At 41.6% G+C, this 20645-nt stretch overlaps 1 protein-coding gene across 1 annotated transcript; it reads right to left on the bottom strand.

The window, feature by feature from the left end:
- Positions 1-1818: 1818 nt before the first annotated feature.
- Positions 1819-11766, bottom strand: LOC306938916 (mediator of RNA polymerase II transcription subunit 14-like). Its single transcript, XM_079523283.1, has 14 exons — positions 11669-11766; positions 7947-8077; positions 7765-7842; positions 7515-7672; positions 7145-7342; positions 6885-7017; positions 6461-6537; positions 6190-6363; positions 5887-6095; positions 5426-5620; positions 4070-4243; positions 3712-3928; positions 3395-3575; positions 1819-3186 (listed from the first exon to the last, which is right to left on the bottom strand). Exons 2-6 carry the CDS (start codon positions 7981-7983, stop codon positions 6925-6927), a joined length of 564 nt encoding a protein of 187 aa, XP_079379409.1. The 5' UTR covers positions 7984-8077; positions 11669-11766; the 3' UTR covers positions 1819-3186; positions 3395-3575; positions 3712-3928; positions 4070-4243; positions 5426-5620; positions 5887-6095; positions 6190-6363; positions 6461-6537; positions 6885-6924.
- Between the last annotated feature and the right edge of the window lie 8879 nt (positions 11767-20645).

Here is a 20645-nt window from a genome sequence, read left to right as displayed (position 1 = left end):
ATGACAGCCGATTTAAAAAAAAGACTCCTGTAGTGTGAAATACATGACGATCTGATGACTCGCCGACAACTTTAAAACTCCTACAGTGTGTAGGGGCCATTACAGACAATGCAGTGACGTATAGCATAACATTCAAAACAACAAAAACACATCAAGAACAGCAAACCAAGGATAGAATAAAGAGTGCAAGAAAGAGCAATCGAGGAGTAGAAAATGTGTGTGTGTGTTTGTGTGTGTGTGTGTGTGTGTGTGTGTGCGTGTGTGCGTGCGTGCGTGCGTGCGTGCGTGCGTGCGTGCGTGCGTGCGTGCGTGCGTGCAGCAAACATTGACTGCTTTCTGGTGTATTGTGACTGTAATCTTGACAGGTTTCCTGAAGACCAAAGATGAGTCAGTGTGAGAAGAGAGAGGAGGAGGGAGCTGACAAACATCACATCCACAGAGCAGAGCCTCCATCTGTGTCTATGAAGAGTCATGAACCTCCTGACTTCAGTAATGAACCTGGACCTCCAGATACACAGTATGTCAATCCTCCTGTACATCTTGTGTACAGGTACATAAGAGTAACATGTATTTTGGTTCGGCTTCCTTCAGACAATGGAGCCGCAGATACGGTACACAACATTATAACACAACAATGTGATCTCATGCTTAGTTGTGTGCAAATGACAACTAGAACGATGCAATTCTGCACAGACGCCATTGGTACAAATCACAGTGCGGTGTTCAGTAGACAGGCTGGCTATTTGTGCACATGTACTTGTATCTGTACAGCATGCAACGAGCTATGTTTAAATATATAGTTAGTAACATTTTATGGTTTATATTATTTTATTGCTATTTTGTTTAATGTTCTTGTTGTGCAATGTCTTGAGAGGAAACAAATAAATGTTACCCTTTGGACGACGTACATCGTGTAACAAATTTAAAAAAAAGATCTTTAACTAATTAAAATCAGACCATCGGAACTGAGTGCTGTTGCACTGTAAAATTCAACGAGTTGAGTTAACTCAATAAAAGTGCTGAAACTCATTGCCTCAATCGAATCAAGTTAACCTAAACTCAGAATAGTGAGTTAGTGTAACTCGTTCATTCTGAGTAAGCAGTACAAGTAACTTGAAGTAACTTGTTTATTCTGAGTTAGCAGAACTTGGTTATTCAGAGTGTGCACTACACTAACGTGTTTATTCTGAGTTAGCAGAACTTGTTTATTTTGAGTGTGCACTACACAACTTGTTTATTCTGAGTTAGCAGAACTAGTTTGTTTTGAGTGTGCAGCACTATAAAACGTGTTTATTCTGAGTTAGCAGAACTAGTTGGTTTTGAGTGTGCAGCACTATAAAACATGTTTATTCTGAGTTAGCAGAACTAGTTTGTTTTGAGTGTGCAGCACTATAAAACGTGTTTATTCTGAGTTAGCAGAACTAGTTTGTTTTGAGTGTGCAGCCCTATAAAACATGTTTATTCTGAGTTGGCAGAACTAGTTGGTTTTGAGTGTGCAGCACTATAAAACATGTTTATTCTGAGTTAGCAGAACTAGTTGGTTTTGAGTTGTTTTGCACTATAAAACATGTTTATTCTGAGTTAGCAGAACTAGTTTGTTTTGAGTGTGCAGTACTATAAAACATGTTTATTCTGAGTAAGCAGTACTTAAACATTATATGTAGCCTGAATCCCTTAATTGCATTTCCTTTCCTGAGAATCCAATAACATAAATGCATTCAAATTAATTCTACAATACAATTACAACTATCTTCATGTGCAAAACAATAATCCAATAAAACAATGCATTAAGTACTGATGTTTATTTTCACAAAGAAATTGTAAAAGAAATACCGTTTTGTACAGTAAGCTTCAAGAAAAACTCTGTAAACAGTATAAGTATATACTGTATTGTACAGAACATCTGTAAACAATGCTGTCTTGAACAGTAAATTATAAATGGTCTTGTACAGTAAACATTTGATTTGTATGTTTACTGTACAAGACAGTATTGTTTACTGTACAATACTGTCTTGAACAGTAAACATCTGTCAACTTCAACCTACTTCAATCGTGCTTATGTGAGAGATGGAACACTTCTGTACTTATCAAGAGATATGAAGCATAACATACTACAGCATCTTGCTGAGAAAATATACAGTTTCAAAGTATATCCAGAGCCAGAAGAGTACATCAGTGTGGCAAAAGCACCATTGCCTTTCTGAGCGTGGTTATGGCGAACCATGGCAAGGCTGGTAACCTATCATAACTAAGATGGGCAACTTTTGCTCAAAGCTTTGAAGAAATAGAGTAGTGGGCCTGGGCTGTGGCTCAGCGGTCCAGGCACCTTGGCCGGTAGCCCGAGTCTGGCAGTGTTCCGCGGGTTCGACTCCCGATCCCGACGGCCTTTACTGCATGTCACTCCCCCATCTCTCTCCCCCTTTTCCCGTCAGCCTACTGTCTGTCCCTCTCAAAAAAAAGAAATGGAGTAGTGGAGGAAGTACTAGCAAATGGGGGTAATAGTAGTAGAGCCAATCCAGAGTTACCGCCATCAAGCAAGGATATCAAGCTGCCAAAAAGAGGTGAAGCAATTATTTGCTTGCTTTACCTGACAAAGAATGCAAAAAGCCTAAAAAATGGCAGAATGATTCTCATGATTCTTGGAACCGTCCAAATGCCACTCATCTCAAAACGTATAGACCAAACATTCCCACTACCCAGACGAGAGATAGTAAATCAGAAGCCTGCTGTAACGAGCGTGGTAGAACGATGGCCAGCAGTTTTCACAGTCAGTAAGGGTAAGCTACTGTTTTTACTTAGAAAAATGTCTGCAAGGTTGAGCTTCCTCCAAGGCACATTGTACTTTCCCATCCATCAGCATCAGAAAATGTTTTTCAAATTGAAGTGTACCTGGTCTTTCTATATCATAACCTATAATAGCTGTTAGCTTCGCGGCACCAAGCGACACACGAAGGCCAGTGTTCTCTTCTCTCAGCAGTGGACAGGCTCTCTGTGTCATCTGTGCTGCAGTCTGTGTCTGATGTTGAGGTTGGCGTTGAGGTGGGCATTACGGATGGTGTTGCTGTCGGTGTTCAGTGGGTGTTGCCGTGGGCGGGCGGTGCTGTAGGTGATGAGGTGACCTTATCTGTGAGATGGCCGGGTGGATGGGACAGGTGGACGGACGGTGAACCCAGATGAGCCGGACACCTGAGAACAAAAGTTAAGCCAAGTATGTAAAACAACAATAATAATAGCTTGAATATAAAATAGACAATAATTCAAGTCCCCATTCATTTAAATCCTCCGCCATTATATTTCCCTCTACGCTAAATCTATGCTGAATGTGACACAAGTTTACAACGATTACTGATTTTAATCTACAGTACTGGTCTACAAGCTCACAACATGCACCTACCCGTGGTCTCAAAGAACTTCTCCAGCACCTGTAGTTCCTCCTGTGACCAGGGGCCAGCATTCTCCGGTGTAACTTTGAGCTGCAGCGTCTGGTAGTTCTTTGGGTTTAGAGCCACGCGACACTTGAGCACCTCCGTCTTGAACATGATGACACCTGGTTCGTTGGAGTTCACGATGGACAGCTGCAGGAGGGAGGGAATCGAGGGATGAATTAGCAAAGAAACAATGGGAAGTTTTTGGATGAATTACTGTAAATGGAAGGAAAGAGGCTAGAAAGACACTCTACGTAAAAGCCCTGCGGAGCTGTGCAACACTCACATTGGCCTCTTTCTGGATAATGCTCTGCAGGTGGTGTCTCATGATGACAGAGCCCAGAAGCGTTCCAGTGGAGGAGAGGTAGCTCCCTGCCATGCCCGGCACCAGGCAGGGCATGGTTGAGGGGAGCCAGAGCATGTCAGTGAGGATGGTGGGGATAGAAGGAGCCCATGGACGCTGAGGTAGAGGCAAGGCATACTACTGGGCATGACCTGGGAACCTGGGCAAACAAACATTAAGTTAGATTTCATGATTCATTCTCTTCAAAGTAAAAGTACACGATCAAGATGCTGCTGGTAAATCTCACAGTTGTGTCTGAGGACAGACAAAAATAATCTGTACAAAGGAGAGCAATGCTTACTGGTCACAGTACGTGCGAATGAGGGTCAGCGATGGGCGAGTGGAGATGGGTTTCCAGGGGACATTCCATGCATACGTGCCCCTGGAGAAGGCCCTGGGACCTGGGGAGAGCCTGGCCACTGGCCACTCTGGCTTGGAGACACCATGGCATATGGAGAACTGGGATCTAGAGCACCTGGGCAAAAAAGTCAGTCATCAGCAGCCACATGGACTTCACTTACTGCCTGCCAACCCAAAGAAATCCAAATGCATGCACTAGTGTGCCCACTGTCGATTCACTTCATAAGACCTATTGGCTATTGGCTAGCTAACTTCTGTGTGGCACTGCCCTAAGGCCAAGCAGTGACTAGACAAAACATCACTAGTTTAGCCAGTCCTTGCCCAGCCGTTTCAGATTAGAATTAACCCCATGTCAGTTTACCGTGGGGGCTGGCAAAGCTTTTCTGGCCCATGGCTATCCCCAAAGAGAAAGGATGGGGTAGGACCAAAGGGAGAGGGTGCCCTCAGTGCTCCACTCGGGAGCCAGAGGTATGGATGGTCCCTGTACACATGCACAGCACACCAAAGGGCTGGTATAAATTGACAAGTTCCTCGCAAGCTTCGGCTGGGGGACTGAGACAGTGCAGGATGGAAGGAGCAGGACTGGCTGTATGCTTAAGGCTCATACATAGTCTGGATTTTCGGTGGTGAGGTGACCACCACTCCGGTGGTGAGGTGACCACCGGAGCTGAAATAACGTTGAGCGGTGGTGAGTAAAAACAGAGAGAAGGGCTGGGGCAGTGGTTTGCTCTTCACAGCGGCTTGTGACGTCGTGTTGTAGTTCGGTGGTCACCTAACCACCGAAAATCCAGACTATGTATGAACCTTTACTACCTGCTAGGCAATGAGGCGTGTGTCCAATGTTTATGACACAAACAAGATGATTCTCATGTCAATCAAAAAGGGCACTCACTCTCACGCATTATTATTATTATGCTCTAACATGGTTTGCTTTGACATGTCTACACATAATTAGGACAGACTAAATTTCTTTCTTATCAACATAGCCTACGAAACATTTCTTCAAGTAACATCTTCCCAAAACAAATCAAATATATCCCGCAAATCATAGAACTCCATTTTATTTAGTCTGTTGTGTTGACAAGAAAAAAAACCTACGCCAGCCTTATCCTTTAACCAAGAGAGCGTGGCCGATGAGTGTGAACTGAAAAACAGAATGTTTTGATGGTGGGTTGACAAGCTCAGGCAGCAATAAATACCTAAATTAAATGCATTTTAATATACAAACACACACATACTGTAGACTTCTTCAGTCCATAAAAAAACATAAAAGCTGGGCTCCACATGGTATCTTTACCTGGTGACTGGGTGGGCATTATGGAGGGTGATGGCTACGTTGGTGTGGTAAGATGTTGGTGGCGACATGAGTGGTGGGTACACCCCTCCCGCACCACCTTTCATTTGCTGCTGCTGGGCTTGCAATTGGTTCACCAGGGTGTCCATCACGTCTGCGAGCATCCTGGTTGCTGTCCACAAACATGTTGAGGAATGTCTGCAATGGAAGTAACATAAACAAGAGTAGAGGAAAATGAAGAACATGATAAAGACAAAGTTTAAGGTTTAGCTTGCAACACACAATGCCTCCTGTGTGGAAACACGGGCTAGGAAAAACTAGGCTTAACAGGAACATCCAATGAGCCTCGCTCCATGTGGCCCAGTATGTACAGGCATTTATCTCCAGGTAGCTTCGGCAGAGTCATCGTCTATCCTAGATAAGATGCAGCACTCCGTAACTCTGCCTTGTCACTATGCCAATACCTTGAGTCCCGGGGCCGGGTAGAAGCCCTCTATGATCTTTGTGTTGTCGAAGAGGTTGTAGGCACTGTCTCGAATGGCCACCACCCCTCAGCTTCTGCAGTACATGTGTTGCGGAAGGCCAGGCGGATGTGTGTGGTTGACTGGGGTAGGATGGAGAAACACTGTAGGCTGTGTTGGTGCGCTGTGTCAGACCCAGCATGGGCACGAGGCTGATTGGATGAAATGAGGGATGACACATTTAGAGGCTAAGACAATGTGGTGGAAAAGAAAAGAAAACTACAAAAACCACATAACTCAACACACCTGAGGTGATCGCTTTGTATGTGTGTATACACCTTGCTCCTTGTGCCGTTGGCCAGCACCAGTTCAGCCACTCAGGTGTGGTTGTTCCTGCCCTGCAGGCAGAAGGTGCAGTCCAACAGGGAGCGTTCTAGAGCTCTCTGGGTTTCCTCTCCTACCTCTTTACTGGGAGGGATTCTAGGGAAAGGGAGAGATAAGCGATTTTGTGGTCAGTATATTTTCAGCAACATTTCTTGAAATAGTTTGATGGTTGTGCTTGTGTGTGTGTATTAACTTGAGAAGGCGTATAGCGTGACTGCATCCGTCTCACTCCACCTGGACTTCTTGGTTGGGGATCTCCATGTTGGACAGCTAGACACACACACACACGCCGACAGACATGCACATTAGTCTGGTGAACCGTGAGGAGGGGAAATTAGATGCAAGAACAGAAAAGAATGGCTGGATGTGTTCATAGGAAGACAAAAGTGAGGAAGATTGTTAGAGAAAGCCGGAAACAAGGTCTTTGATTCCTTTATCAAAAAGGGAGGGAGGGAGGTAATAACACCCCTCAGAAGCTAATGGTGGTAAGCAAAACGTGATAAAAGGCGTGTTGCACAACTAGAGGCCCTGGGTGTCCCAGGTTCGATTCCAGGCCAGGCCAGCAATGTGCCGATGACGTGTCCTATAAGCAAGACCCCTAAGATATGGGGACATACCTGTACCTCTGCTTTGAGGCCAATGAAGAGCATGTTGGTGTCACACATGGCCACTAGGTTTTTTGTTGAAGGCACACATCTCTACAGATCGCTTGGGCTTCTTTGGCTCCAGAGCCCTCTGGTCTCCAGACATCTAATGCACAACACAGAGAAATGTAATCTCAACATACACAACATATCAAAAGAAGCTACTTTATACTAAGCAAACAACAAATCATAATACCAGTAAGCTGATCCTAGACTCTTCTACACATATCTACCTTCCTATTTGTTCCGGGGCGGGCCCCTTTCCCTGTCATGGTGTCTTGGACAAGTTGCTCAACGTTGGGTTTGAAGAGTTGCAGGAGCTGGGCACATGGCAATTGTCCATCCTCGCCATCCAGCTGCGACACAGAGAGGAAGGAATACTTGTACTGTAGGTCTGTAGGACAACCAGGCACATCCAACATCTCCACAACCTATGGGTAAGGAGAGATGAGTGGGAAGAAGAGAGGCAAGAAAATAAGAGATGATAATTGAACCAAGGAAGAAAGAGATTGTAAAAGAATGGAAAAGCCCATGCAAAGGAGTGATTACGTAATTTAATAAAGGACTGCCATTGATTTCATGAATCATGCATGAGTAACTCACAATGTAGTACTGTGGTAGTCGCATGAGCTTGATGAAGAGCTTGTGTTTGGATAAATCGCCTACAGGATGAGACGTGGCGTTGTTGAGGTGGAGGACATCTGTGCACACGGTGGGGAGGTGCTTCAGACTGTCGACAGCGCTGCTCACCCAACCACAACCTGGACAGAGAGAAAGAGATTACGATTCTAAAGAATTTCACATTTCAAATTCTTATCCTTGTATAATTTCAGGGGGTGGACAATGGACATACTTAGCTGCTGTAGCCAAGATATAATACACTTCATGTCATCGTTGATGGTCTTCTTGATGTCATCCAGCATGGACTGGTCTGTTGAGTAGGGATTGTTAGTATAGGTTTAGAGATGAAAAACACAGGTCGATGTTAACCTTATAATTGTTCTTTAACTTATTTTGCGTTTGCCCTTTACCTACCTATTGCATATACTATAGCATGGGCTGGAACAACCATGAATGCAGGTCTACAAAGATATGCAGGCACTCAGAGCGACCACAGGGCTCGAGAATAGGAATGAACAGAGTCGGTAATGCGGTCTCAATAAATGCTGAAACACATTTAAAAACAGACGAACAATAAGAAAACATATACATGCATTCAACTCTCTGTGTCCCATGTGCATTCATAAATTATATCTTGGAAATGAAGGTACCAAATGTCACATGTTGACAAGATAATACTGACTGGCCTATGGAGGACAGGGCAGTGTAGCAAATATCTGAACAATCCTGCATATACAAAATCTCTGAATTTTAGCTGAGCTCATGTCAAGCAATGTATTACAAATATGTTACAATCAGATATCTTAATTTGTTGTCACAGACAAGGGGGACAAGAGTCTACTATTCTTCACTTGCACAATGTAGGAGGCGGGACTAAGGGGGACTTCCTGTTGGGATATCACCCCTGTGTTTGCTTCCTGTCCATCGGGAGTGCATGTAAGTCAGTCATTTTCTACGGACAATTATAGTATTTTCTCGTCACGTTTAAAAAAAACTTGTATTCATACGGTTCATTCATTTACCATTTGTTTTTATTGTAATGTTTTATTTATGGTTTTTTTCTCAAGGGGAAAGTTGTATGCTCCAGTGCCTGTCTGTGCTGCTGCACTATACATACAGGAATACAGTACAGTGGAATACAGTACAGTACAGTACAGTACAGTACAGTGGAGCACAGCACAGTACAGTGGAGTACAGCACAGTACAGTGGAGTACGGTACAGTACAGTGGAGTACAGCACAGTACAGTGGAGTACGGTACAGTACACTGGAGTACAGTACAGTACAGTGGAGTACAGTACAGTACAGTACAGTGGAGTATAGCACAGTGGAGTACAGCACAGTGGAGTACAGCACAGTACAGTACAGTACAGTACAGTACAGTACAGTGCTGTACTCCACTGTACTGTACTGCACTGTACTGTACTGCACTCCGCTGTACTGTACTGTATTCCACTGTACTGTGCTGTACTCCACTATACTGTACCGTACTGTATTCCACTGTACTGTACTGTACTGTACTGTACTGTACTGTTCTGTACCGTACTGTACTGCACTCCGCTGTACTGTACTGCACTCCGCTGTACTGTACTGTACTCCACTGTACTGTACTGTACTCCACTGTACTGTACTCCGCTGTACTGTACTGTATTACACTGTACTGTACTGTACTGTATTCCACTGTACTGTACTGTACTGTACTGTACTCCACTGTGCTGTACTCCACTGTGCTGTACTCCACTGTGCTGTACTGTACTGTACTGTACTGCACTCCGCTGTACTGTACTGCACTCCGCTGTACTGTATTCCTGTATGTATAGTGCAGCAGCACAGACAGGCACTGGAGCATACAACTTTCCCCTTGAGAAGAAAACCCTAAATAAAACATTACAATAAAAACAAATGGTAAATGAATGAACCATATGAATAGGTTTTTTTTAAACGTAATTAAAAAAATTACAAGTGACGAGAAAATACTATAATTGTCCGTAGAAAATGACTGACTTGCATGCACTCCCGATGGACAGGAAGCAAACACAGGGGTGATATCCCAACAGGAAGTCCCCCTTAGTCCCGCCTCCTACATTGTGCAAGTGAAGAATAAGCTTTCGTTCTCAAACTTTTTCATGTCAAGGGCCCCCAAAAATATATGCAATTGGCCACCGATCCCCATCTGAAAATATGTTGTTCCAGGGACCCCCCAGAAGCAAAGATTTGATTTAAAAACGTTTGCTCTGAAAGAATATATATTCAAAGATTTATGCCACATTTTCACAATTTTTCAAAAATAGATCTACAAGCTCGTAGCACAGCACTCAGTGGCACGCTATGAGCTTGTAGATCTGCTATCTTTGAATAGCTAAAGTATAACATAATGCTTAAAACACCAACAGGGTTCCCGCCCAGAATGGGTTAAAGGGATAGTTCCGATTTTTTTTAACTTAAGCTGTATGAAATACTTTACATTAATATAGTGGTTGCAACTGTATTAGTTGATTGCCCGAGTCCCGTGGTGGGAGTTCTGCTCTGGTTTTGGTCAATATTAAGTAGTTCCGGTCATTTTGTGGGGAGCACAGGGGGCCACGCAGTAAAAGTAAATTAATCCACAAAACTAACGTCATTTGTATTGTTGACCTATTTCTAAAATATTAGCGCAACTTCCGTTCAACTTTGACCCCTCTATCACATGGAACAATTTTTTGGGCGTAGTGATATGGACACAAAAAAACATAGTTCCATGTGATAGAGGGGTAAAAAATGAACGAAAGTTGCACTAATATTTTAGAAATGGGTCAACAATACAAATGACGTTAGTTTTGTGGATTCATTTACTTTTAATGCGTGGCCCCCAAGCCCCCCATAGAGTATAAAGAAGGATAGAGACTCAACTGGCGCGAAGCTCCGCCCCCCCCGCTATTCATGTCAGTGGAAGTTGCTCAGTGGCGTTTTGAAGCACCCGGAGTCCATCTCAGAACGTCTACTTCCACATTTGACCACCACATTTTGGTGGTCCTCTTAGGCTCTTACCACTAGGGCCCAGTGCAGTGCTTCAACGTTGGAGCGCCTCACTGGCCCCTTGGTGGCCCCCTGTGCCCCCCACAAAATGACCGGAACTACTTAATATTGACCAAAACCAGAGCAGAACTCCCACCACGGGACCCAGGCAATCAATTAATACACTATATTAATGGCAAGTATTTCATACAGCTTAAGTTAAAAAATTCGAAACTATCCCTTTAAATCCTCTGCCATTATATTTCCCTCTACACTAAATATATGCTGAATGTGACAAAGCTTACAACGATGGCTGATTTTAATCTACAGTATAAACCTCTCCAAAAACGACTAGTCTACAACATTTGCCCATGCAGTAACCTCAAGTTCAAGTGATCAAAGTTAGTAGTCAGTGGTTTTCAACCGATTTCATTTCAAGATCCATTATTTATTGGCAATTATAGCCACGGACCATTTGATGACATTTGACAGACGCCAACAGTCAACTAAGGATTTGACCGTGACGTCACAGTCACACGGAAGGGGTAGTGGGGCTGTGTGACGTCACTGACTTTCCCTTATGGCTTTAGCTAGCCGTTAGCCTAAAAGCTACGTGCAAATAGCCTATAAGTGAAGGGATGTTACCCTAACCCATAAACATAACAACGTGGCGATTTAATGAACACAAACAACTGCTAATGTTACAGCAGACACGTGTGCTGCTGCAGATTATAGAGAGACACGTTACGGCCCGTAACGTGTCTCTCTATAAACTGCAGCAGCACACACCGAACCGAACGTAACAACAACAAGGCTTGAAAAAAGGCTACATTTTCGTCATGTCTCGCAGTCACTCAAACATGGGTGAAATCATTTCACTTGCTGCCCGTACACACACGCTGGTAGAAGGGGCTTTTATATACCCTTCAGTGAGTCTGGTAAATAACCTACTGTTTTACGAAGTCAAAACTACTGCATTGCGCGGTGTTTTTGTAAAGCAGCCAACAACACCATGCCCGTTGTAGACGATAAACAGTAGTAGGGAAACAGATAAAACTCTAAACAGTAGGGAAGCAGATAAAACACACAATTTCAACACAGTGAAACGATTTGAGAAATGATAAAATATGTAGGACTACTCACCAAATATAAAACGTATTTGCGGAGAGTGGAGACAGTTGCATGACCTGTTGTTGTTCTTCCTGAAAGTGCATTCAGTGAACAGCAGCGCGGGCTTTCAGAGAAGTACCGCCCTGCTGAGTGCGCATGCGTGAAGAATGGTTCAAACTCAAAGTACTTTTACCAAGTTGACCCAACTCGTTCGACTCTAATGTTCAAGTAACTTACTTTTACTAATTTTTAATTTTCAAAACTTATTTTTTCTAAATTAACCCAAATCAAACACATCAAGTTAGACATCTTTTTTGACCGAAAGTCCAATTAACTTATTTTAAATTAGTTATAACAACAAGTTGAGAGAAACTGAGTTAGACCTACTCCATATTTCCACCTAAACTGGATGATCCAGCCTGTTAAATGTTAGAGTGTGGGGTGTCTGACTATTGGTTGTCAGACTATGTACTGTACTGTACTGTACTGTACTGTACTGCACTGTACTGTACTGTACTGTACTGTACTGTACTGTACTGTACTGTACTGTACTGTACTGTACTGTACTGTACTGTACTGTACTTCCTCTCATCATGCACCTGTGCATGTGCTACACCATAGTCTGTACATAGTCTGTACTGCACTGTGCTCTGTGCTGGTGTTTTTAGATATTGTCAATTACTTGCATGAGAGGAGGAGAGGTGGGGGAGTTAGTTTGAGGGTCCAATGGAGTTAAGGGGTTTTGTCCAATGCGTCTTTTTCTACTTTATATTGGTTCAATATTTTCGAAACAACACACAGACGTAAAGGGTGTTCAATAGCACTGATTTATGCAAACAAAATACACAACACAACTAAAAACTGGAGTTATGAGGTTTCCGCCCGGCAGGAATGATGCATGCAATATGTGACCAGATTTGACTGAGAGCCTGCCATCGTGCAAATTCCAGCTTTTCACCAGAGTAGTGTCAGAGCTGAAATCGACATGTAAATATGAAATAAATGCTTAAACAGGTGTAATGCTAGGTGTAATGTTAGAGACCACAGAAGTGAACCTTTCAAGTCTGTTTTCTGCAAGACATTACTCTATAAGCCATATCTCCAAAACTGGTGGGTCAAACTGAACAACCAATGTGTCAATTTGAAGCTATGATTCCCTGCTTTCACATGACATGAAAAAAATAAAATTCAAAAAAATCCAATGGCAGTCCCTCAGTCAAATTTAGTCACATATTAATACATAATAATAATAATACAATAATGAAAACATTGTGACAGCGCACCTTTGCAAATATGATACATTACATATGAATGTTCTACAACACACTTTCTGAATATCATTAAAATGTGAATTACATGAATGACAAATACAGAATGTGAAAACAATGGTAGTCTATGGTAGACAATGTGATTTGTGATTTTAACATTATAAAGAAAGATGTTTGGCAGAATTTCTGTCAACAAAAGTGTTCCCAAGATTCTTGCTGGAACCCTCATTATAGAAACATTTCTATGATTCCAGAAGTCTGTACCACAGAGCAGAGTCTCCAACACCCAGCTGTGTGTCTATGAAGAGTGACGGCTCTAAATGTGAACCTCCTAACTTCAGTAATGAACCTGGACCTCAACACACACAGTATGTGAATCCTCCTACACAATATACACAACAATTTAAAGCATAACAGACAGTATAGCGATCCAGTTCAATAATGGTATCGTGACGGAATGCGTGCTTACAAATGACTGAAATCAGTTTTGGCGACTGAGAACAGACAGTTCCTTGGAGTCGTTGCACCACTCAAAAATGTCATTCACACACAAACATCGACATGGAAACCCAGTGGACCCTCACTCAGATTTCAGGTGACCAGCTTGACTTCAGTCATCTATGACATATCTATGATGTATGACCATTGATATTTTCTGAAGTGGGGGATTGCACCTACGGTAGGCTACACTAATGCACATGCATTTGCACATGTACTGCATGCATTCAATATTAGTAAATAATGCACATGGCAATATGAAAACATTATGACAGCGCACCTTTGCAAATATGAAAACATTATGACAGCGCACCTTTGCAAATATGAAAACAAATATATGAACATACATGCCAATATATTACCGGTATCCAGTGTATATGTGCATATAACAATATGTGGATTTATAGGAAATATACTGTGATTCCTGTCCTGCAGCCTTGTTCTGTTGAGAGAATCTTAATAGTATTTTTGTTTCAGTCTATTTAAAAGTAGGAAAGATAGCATACACCTTTTAGTTGTCAATGTGTGACCACCTTCCTATTTTCCTAGTTTGATAACCTCTGGCCTACAGGAATGAATGTTCCTCACAAAGTCTTGTTCACAAATGGTTTAATACTGAGTTTATGGTATTTGGCCAGTGCCACGGTCCCCCTTGTGGCCGAACTGTCAAGTTGAAAACTATTTAGTGATTTGTCATTTGTTTTCAATGGTTGGGATTATAATTTATAAAACTACAGAAATTAGTTCAGAAATTAGTTCACATATGTGAATATAGATATATCAAATATTGAGTAATGCATATATTGGGGGTGTAATGGTTGGGATTAGAATTTAAGCCAGGAAAATGGATTGTAATGTCAATAAATAGTGGGTAATAAATATTGGGTGTGTGGTGGTGACTGTGCCAACTAACTAATGCCCCCCCCCCCCCCCCATGCCAATCACTATGCAGAGAGGGAGCACAAAGGAGGTGAAGCCATTAGTCTAAATATAAAAACATGTTAATTAAAACATGCCAAATCAACGTTAAAAAAAAAAATTTCTTTCCGGCCGACTCAGGCGACCGAACGCATTGTGACACTTAGGTCTCACTTAGGTCTACACTTTCTGTAAGTTGGCAGCCCTGCACTAAAACCAAGTAGATCCGGGTCGGCAGTCAAGTTATAACAATGGTAGCCTATGACTGGTAGACAATGGGCGCGATTTGTGATTTTTAAAAGTGTGATAACATTATCAAGAAAGATTTTTGGCAGAATTTCTGTCCTGTAGGGCTTTATGGGTTGTTCCCTCCCTATGGTAACAGATTGGCGTGTGCCTCTGATTGGTCCTCGCCTCTCTGAGTTCCTCTATATAGCCATTACCGTTTTCTTGTTGTAAACCAGATACCTGATGAAGGTCGTTTTGAGAGAAACGTTGTCATCTAATAAAACTACTGCTCTATAAGTGAAAGACAGTGTGCGGGACCCTTTTCTTCTCATGATAAGCATTTGGTTGCCGGCTCCGACGCACCTGTCCTTGTAGGAGTGCACAAGGCCTTTTCGTTACAGAATTTCTGTCAACAAAAGTGTTCTCAAGACTTTTGCTGAAGCCCTCATTCATTCAATGACCATTTAACTATGCTTCCACCTCTTGGTTACTCCAACATCTCAATGTCACTATAAACTAAACTTCAGACCTCCCTAAACAACACATATTGAATAAACATACTTCTTCATTCACGTGATAATTATAGAAACATTTCTATGATTCCAGAAGTCTGTACCACAGACCAGAATCTCCAACACCCAGCTGTGTGTCTATGAAGAGTGACGGCTCTAAATGTGAACCTCCTAACTTCAGTAATGAACCTGGACCTCAACACACACAGTATGTGAATCCTCCTACACAATATACACAACACTATAAAGCTTCCAATGTTTAGTGTTCTACGGTTAAACTAAATGAAAAATAGCTTCCAATAGCTTGTTATTTTTGTGTCGAGGAGGTGTGTGTCAATATCGCCCTGAACGGCCAACAAAAGACATCTCCCTCCCAAGGTGCACCACTGATCTACAAGCGAGCTTGTAGATCAGCTATTTTCAGCACACAGAGATATGCAGGCTGTGAGAACTGAGAACATTCAGAAACTTTTGCCTTCACAATAAAAGCATGCAGCTTTCACAAGTTGACCTATAAAGACAAGGAAAATGATTAAGAATTTGGTGGCATTTCACATTGCAAAAGAGCTATAATTTCCAAAATGTAAAAAAACGATAAGGAATTAATTTGGATAATGGTAATGGAGATATTGTAAAAGTTGTCACTTTATTAATCCAAAAGTTTTGGAGTTCATTCCCAATAGCAGACCTTATTCCTATGGACTGTGGAAATAATAATAATAAAAATTAAAAAAAACTAAAAATAACTATAATAGTTCATTTTTTCGAACCATGAACTTTAGTTCAAAATCTTGAATGATGAACTATGAACTGAACGATTTCATTTTTAAATTGAACTATGAACTGAACGATTTCATTTTTAAATTGAACTGTGAACTGAAGTAGTAAAACAAATAACTTTCCACTGCTTGTAGCTGTAGCCACAAGCACTGCACCAGTCAGATATAATGGAGCTACATGAGAGAAAAAGGGGAAAAAGCGTCATATAATAGCATAGCGTCATAATCTGTCTGCCTATTGGTTCTCTTTCAAATGTCAGTGTCAAAACAGTTTTTTTGTTGTTTTTTTGCTTTATTGAAGCCAAAATACCAGCTGCTGTTATGCGAGTAATTTCCCATTGATTTCAGTAGCTAGGAATGTTGTTAGCTGTGTTGGTAGCTCCTCGATAGCTGATAGAATCCCGATTGTCTCTGTAGAGACCGACAGTCCAATGGATGCAAAAGCAGCAACAGTGACGGACCTCTGGTTCTCCCCCAGCGCGGGTGGTGGTGGTGGTGGTGTTGAACGGGGCTGGTGTGATTGCTGCCGGTCAGCCGCTGTAAGCAGTGGTAGCCTACCCTACCCTACAGGTTTAGGCGTCCTTGCGTCCAAAATAAGTTTGCTCTGGACAAACTATTTTCTTTCTCCAGTGCTATTGCTATGTCTCTGAATCAAATGAAGAATCAAATGAAGAATGAGGTCGGGACGTGTGTGTGTGTGGTGTTTATATGTCGTGGGGATGCCATGCAGGCCCCTGGCAGACACGTTTCACACCAGAGTGTGAAAAGACTCAAACCCCTCCAGACACGCAGGACGTGTCAGAGAGAATACATGTGAATTATTCTGTCTGATACACTGTCTGTCGGCCTTGCAGCGGCTAGACGGCGGCCTATATGCCATATCATTTAAATAACCGGTTGTCGGAGGGGAGGCAGAAACGTAGCAAAGTAAGGCTGCTGCCTGCCTTTGCCTACAGTAAATACACCCCTGTCTGTGAGGTCTTTCTGATCCATTTTGAGATTTTTATTATCTTTGCCCTCGATTAAGCTCTCAGAATTCCCCTTCCATGACTTTTCCTAAATATTCGATTCAAATCTCTTTTTTTCATCTTAAACCTTTTGTAAACATGAATTTAGGCATACTCATCTCTGCCTGTTCGTTTTGGGTCAAACTGACCCCTGTCACCCTTTCTCTCCCATGGGAGTGAACTTCACACCTCCAGACAGCCCATTGTTCAATTCAAAAGACAATGGCTCTACCCCGCTGGGGGGAGAAGGTGTAAACTCGTCTGGAGCTCCAAGGGAAGACAGTAGCCAATGACATTGCAGGAAATAAAGGTCTTTTTGACATGAAGTCAGCTTGACTGGCCTTACTACAGTCATGCGAGTGATAATTGGTATAATACTTTTATGAGCCACATATCCAACCCAAGATGAAAATGTATCAATCAATCAATCAATCAATCAATTTGAAGCTATGAATCCCTGCTTTCACATGACATGAAAAAAATAAAATTCAAAAAAATCCAATGGCAGTCCCTCAGTCAAATTTAGTCACATATTAATACATAATAATAATAATACAATAATGAAAACATTGTGACAGCGCACCTTTGCAAATATGATACATTACATATGAATGTTCTACATCACACTTTCTGAATATCATTAAAATGTGAATTACATGAATGACAAATACAGAATGTGAAAACAATGGTAGTCTATGGTAGACAATGTGATTTGTGATTTTAACATTATAAAGAAAGATGTTTGGCAGCATTTCTGTCAACAAAAGTGTTCCCAAGATTCTTGCTGGAACCCTCATTATAGAAACATTTCTATGATTCCAGAAGCCTGTACCACAGAGCAGAGTCTCCAACACCCAGCTGTGTGTCTATGAAGAGTGACGGCTCTAAATGTGAACCTCCTAACTTCAGTAATGAACCTGAACCTCAACACACACAGTATGTGAATCCTCCTACACAATATACACAACAATTTAAAGCATAACAGACAGTATAGCGATCCAGTTCAATAATGGTATCGTGACGGAATGAGTGCTTACAAATGACTGAAATCAGTTTTGGCGACTGAGAACAGACAGTTCCTTGGAGTCGTTGCACCACTCAAAAATGTCATTCACACACAAACATCGACATGGAAACCCAGTGGACCCTCACTCAGATTTCAGGTGACCAGCTTGACTTCAGTCATCTATGACATATCTATGATGTATGACCATTGATATTTTCTGAAGTGGGGGATTGCACCTACGGTAGGCTACACTAATGCACATGCATTTGCACATGTACTGCATGCATTCAATATTAGTAAATAATGCACATGGCAATATGAAAACATTATGACAGCGCACCTTTGCAAATATGAAAACATTATGACAGCGCACCTTTGCAAATATGAAAACAAATATATGAACATACATGCCAATATATTACCGATATCCAGTGTATGTGCATATAACAATATGTGGATTTATAGGAAATATACTGTGATTCCTGTCCTGCAGCCTTGTTCTGTTGAGAGAATCTTAATAGTATTTTTGTTTCAGTCTATTTAAAAGTAGGAAAGATAGCATACACCTTTTAGTTGTCAATGTGTGACCACCTTCCTATTTTCCTAGTTTGATAACCTCTGGCCTACAGGAATGAATGTTCCTCACAAAGTCTTGTTCACAAATGGTTTAATACTGAGTTTATGGTATTTGGCCCGTGCCACGGTCCCCCTTGTGGCCGAACTGTCAAGTTGAAAACTATTTAGTGATTTGTCATTTGTTTTCAATGGTTGGGATTAGAATTTATAAAACTACAGAAATTTGTTCAGAAATGAGTTCACGTATGTGAATATAGATATATCAAATATTGAGTAATGCATATATTGGGGGTGTAATGGTTGGGATTAGAATTTAAGCCAGGAAAATGGATTGTAATGTCAATAAATAGTGGGTAATAAATATTGGTTGTGTGGTGGTGACTGTGCCAACCAACTAATGCCCCCCCCCCCCCCATGCCAATCACTATGCAGAGAGGGAGCACAAAGGAGGTGAAGCCATTAGTCTAAATATAAAAACATGTTAATTAAAACAGGCCAAATCAACGTTAAAAAAGGCCAATTTCTTTCCGGCCGCGTCAGGCGACCGAACGCATTGTGACACTTAGGTCTCACTCCTGACATTTTCTGTAAGTTGGCAGCCCTGCACTAAAACCAAGTAGATCCGGGTCGGCAGTCAAGTTATAACAATGGTAGCCTATGACTGGTAGACAATGGGCGCGATTTGTGATTTTTAAATGTGTGATAACATTATCAAGAAAGATTTTTGGCAGAATTTCTGTCCTGTAGGGCTTTATGTGTTGTTCCCTCTCCATGGTAACAGACTGGCGTGTGCCTCTGATTGGTCCTCGCCTCTCTGAGTTCCTCTATATAGCCATTACCGTTTTTCTTGTTGTAAACCAGATACCTGATGAAGGTCGTTTTGAGAGAAACGTTGTCATCTAATAAAACTACTGCTCTATAAGTGAAAGACAGTGTGCGGGACCCTTTTCTTCTCATGATAAGCATTTGGTTGCCGGCTCCGACGCACCTGTCCTTGTAGGAGTGCACAAGGCCTTTTCGTTACAGAATTTCTGTCAACAAAAGTGTTCTCAAGACTCTTGCTGAAGCCCTCATTCATTCAATGACCATTTAACTATGCTTCCACCTCTTGGTTACTCCAACATCTCAATGTCACTATAAACTAAACTTCAGACCTCCCTAAACAACACATATTGAATAAACGTACTTCTTCATTCACGTGATAATTATAGAAACATTTATATGATTCCAGAAGTCTGTACCACAGACCAGAATCTCCAACACCCAGCTGTGTGTCTATGAAGAGTGACGGCTCTAAATGTGAACCTCCTAACTTCAGTAATGAATCTGGACCTCAACACACACAGTATGTGAATCCTCCTACACAATATACACAACACTATAAAGCTTCCAATGTTTAGTGTTCTAGGGTTAAACTAAATGAAAAATAGCTTCCAATAGCTTGTTATTTTTGTGTCGAGGAGGTATGTGTCAATATCGCCCCGAACGGCCAACAAAAGACATCTCCCTCCCAAGGTGCACCACCTTGGCACCTTGGGAGGTGGTGCACCCTTGTGGTGCACCACTGTGCACCACAAGCGAGCTTGTAGATCAGCTATTTTCAGCACACAGAGATATGCAGGCTGTGAGAACTGAGAACATTCAGAAACTTTTGCCTTCACAATAAAAGCATGCAGCTTTCACAAGTTGACCTATAAAGACAAGGAAAAGGATTAAGAATTTGGTGGCATTTCACATTGCAAAAGAGCTATAATTTCCAAAATGTAAAAAAACGATAAGGAATTAATTTGGATAATGGTAATGGAGATATTGTAAAAGTTGTCACTTTATTAATCCCAAAGTTTTGGAGTTCATTCCCAATAGCAGACTTTATTCCTATGGACTGTGGAAATAATAATAATAAAAATAAAAAAACGAAAAATAACTATAATAGTTCATTTTTTTGAACCATGAACTTTAGTTCAAAATCTTGAATGATGAACTATGAACTGAACGATTTCATTTTTAAATTGAACTGTGAACTGAAGTAGTAAAACAAATAACTTTCCACTGCTTGTAGCTGTAGCCACAAGCACTGCACCAGTCAGATATAATGGAGCTACATGAGAGAAAAAGGGGAAAAAAGCGTCATATAATAGCATAGCGTCATAATCTGTCTGCCTATTGGTTCTCTTTCAAATGTCAGTGTCAAAACAGTTTTTTTGTTGTTTTTTTGCTT

This window comes from Electrona antarctica (genome assembly GCF_951216825.1).
Source record: "Electrona antarctica genome assembly, chromosome: 15".
NCBI classification, from domain to species: domain Eukaryota; kingdom Metazoa; phylum Chordata; class Actinopteri; order Myctophiformes; family Myctophidae; genus Electrona; species Electrona antarctica.
The sequence above is the reverse complement of the archived record's forward strand: the minus strand, read 5'-3'. Positions and strand labels throughout refer to the sequence as shown.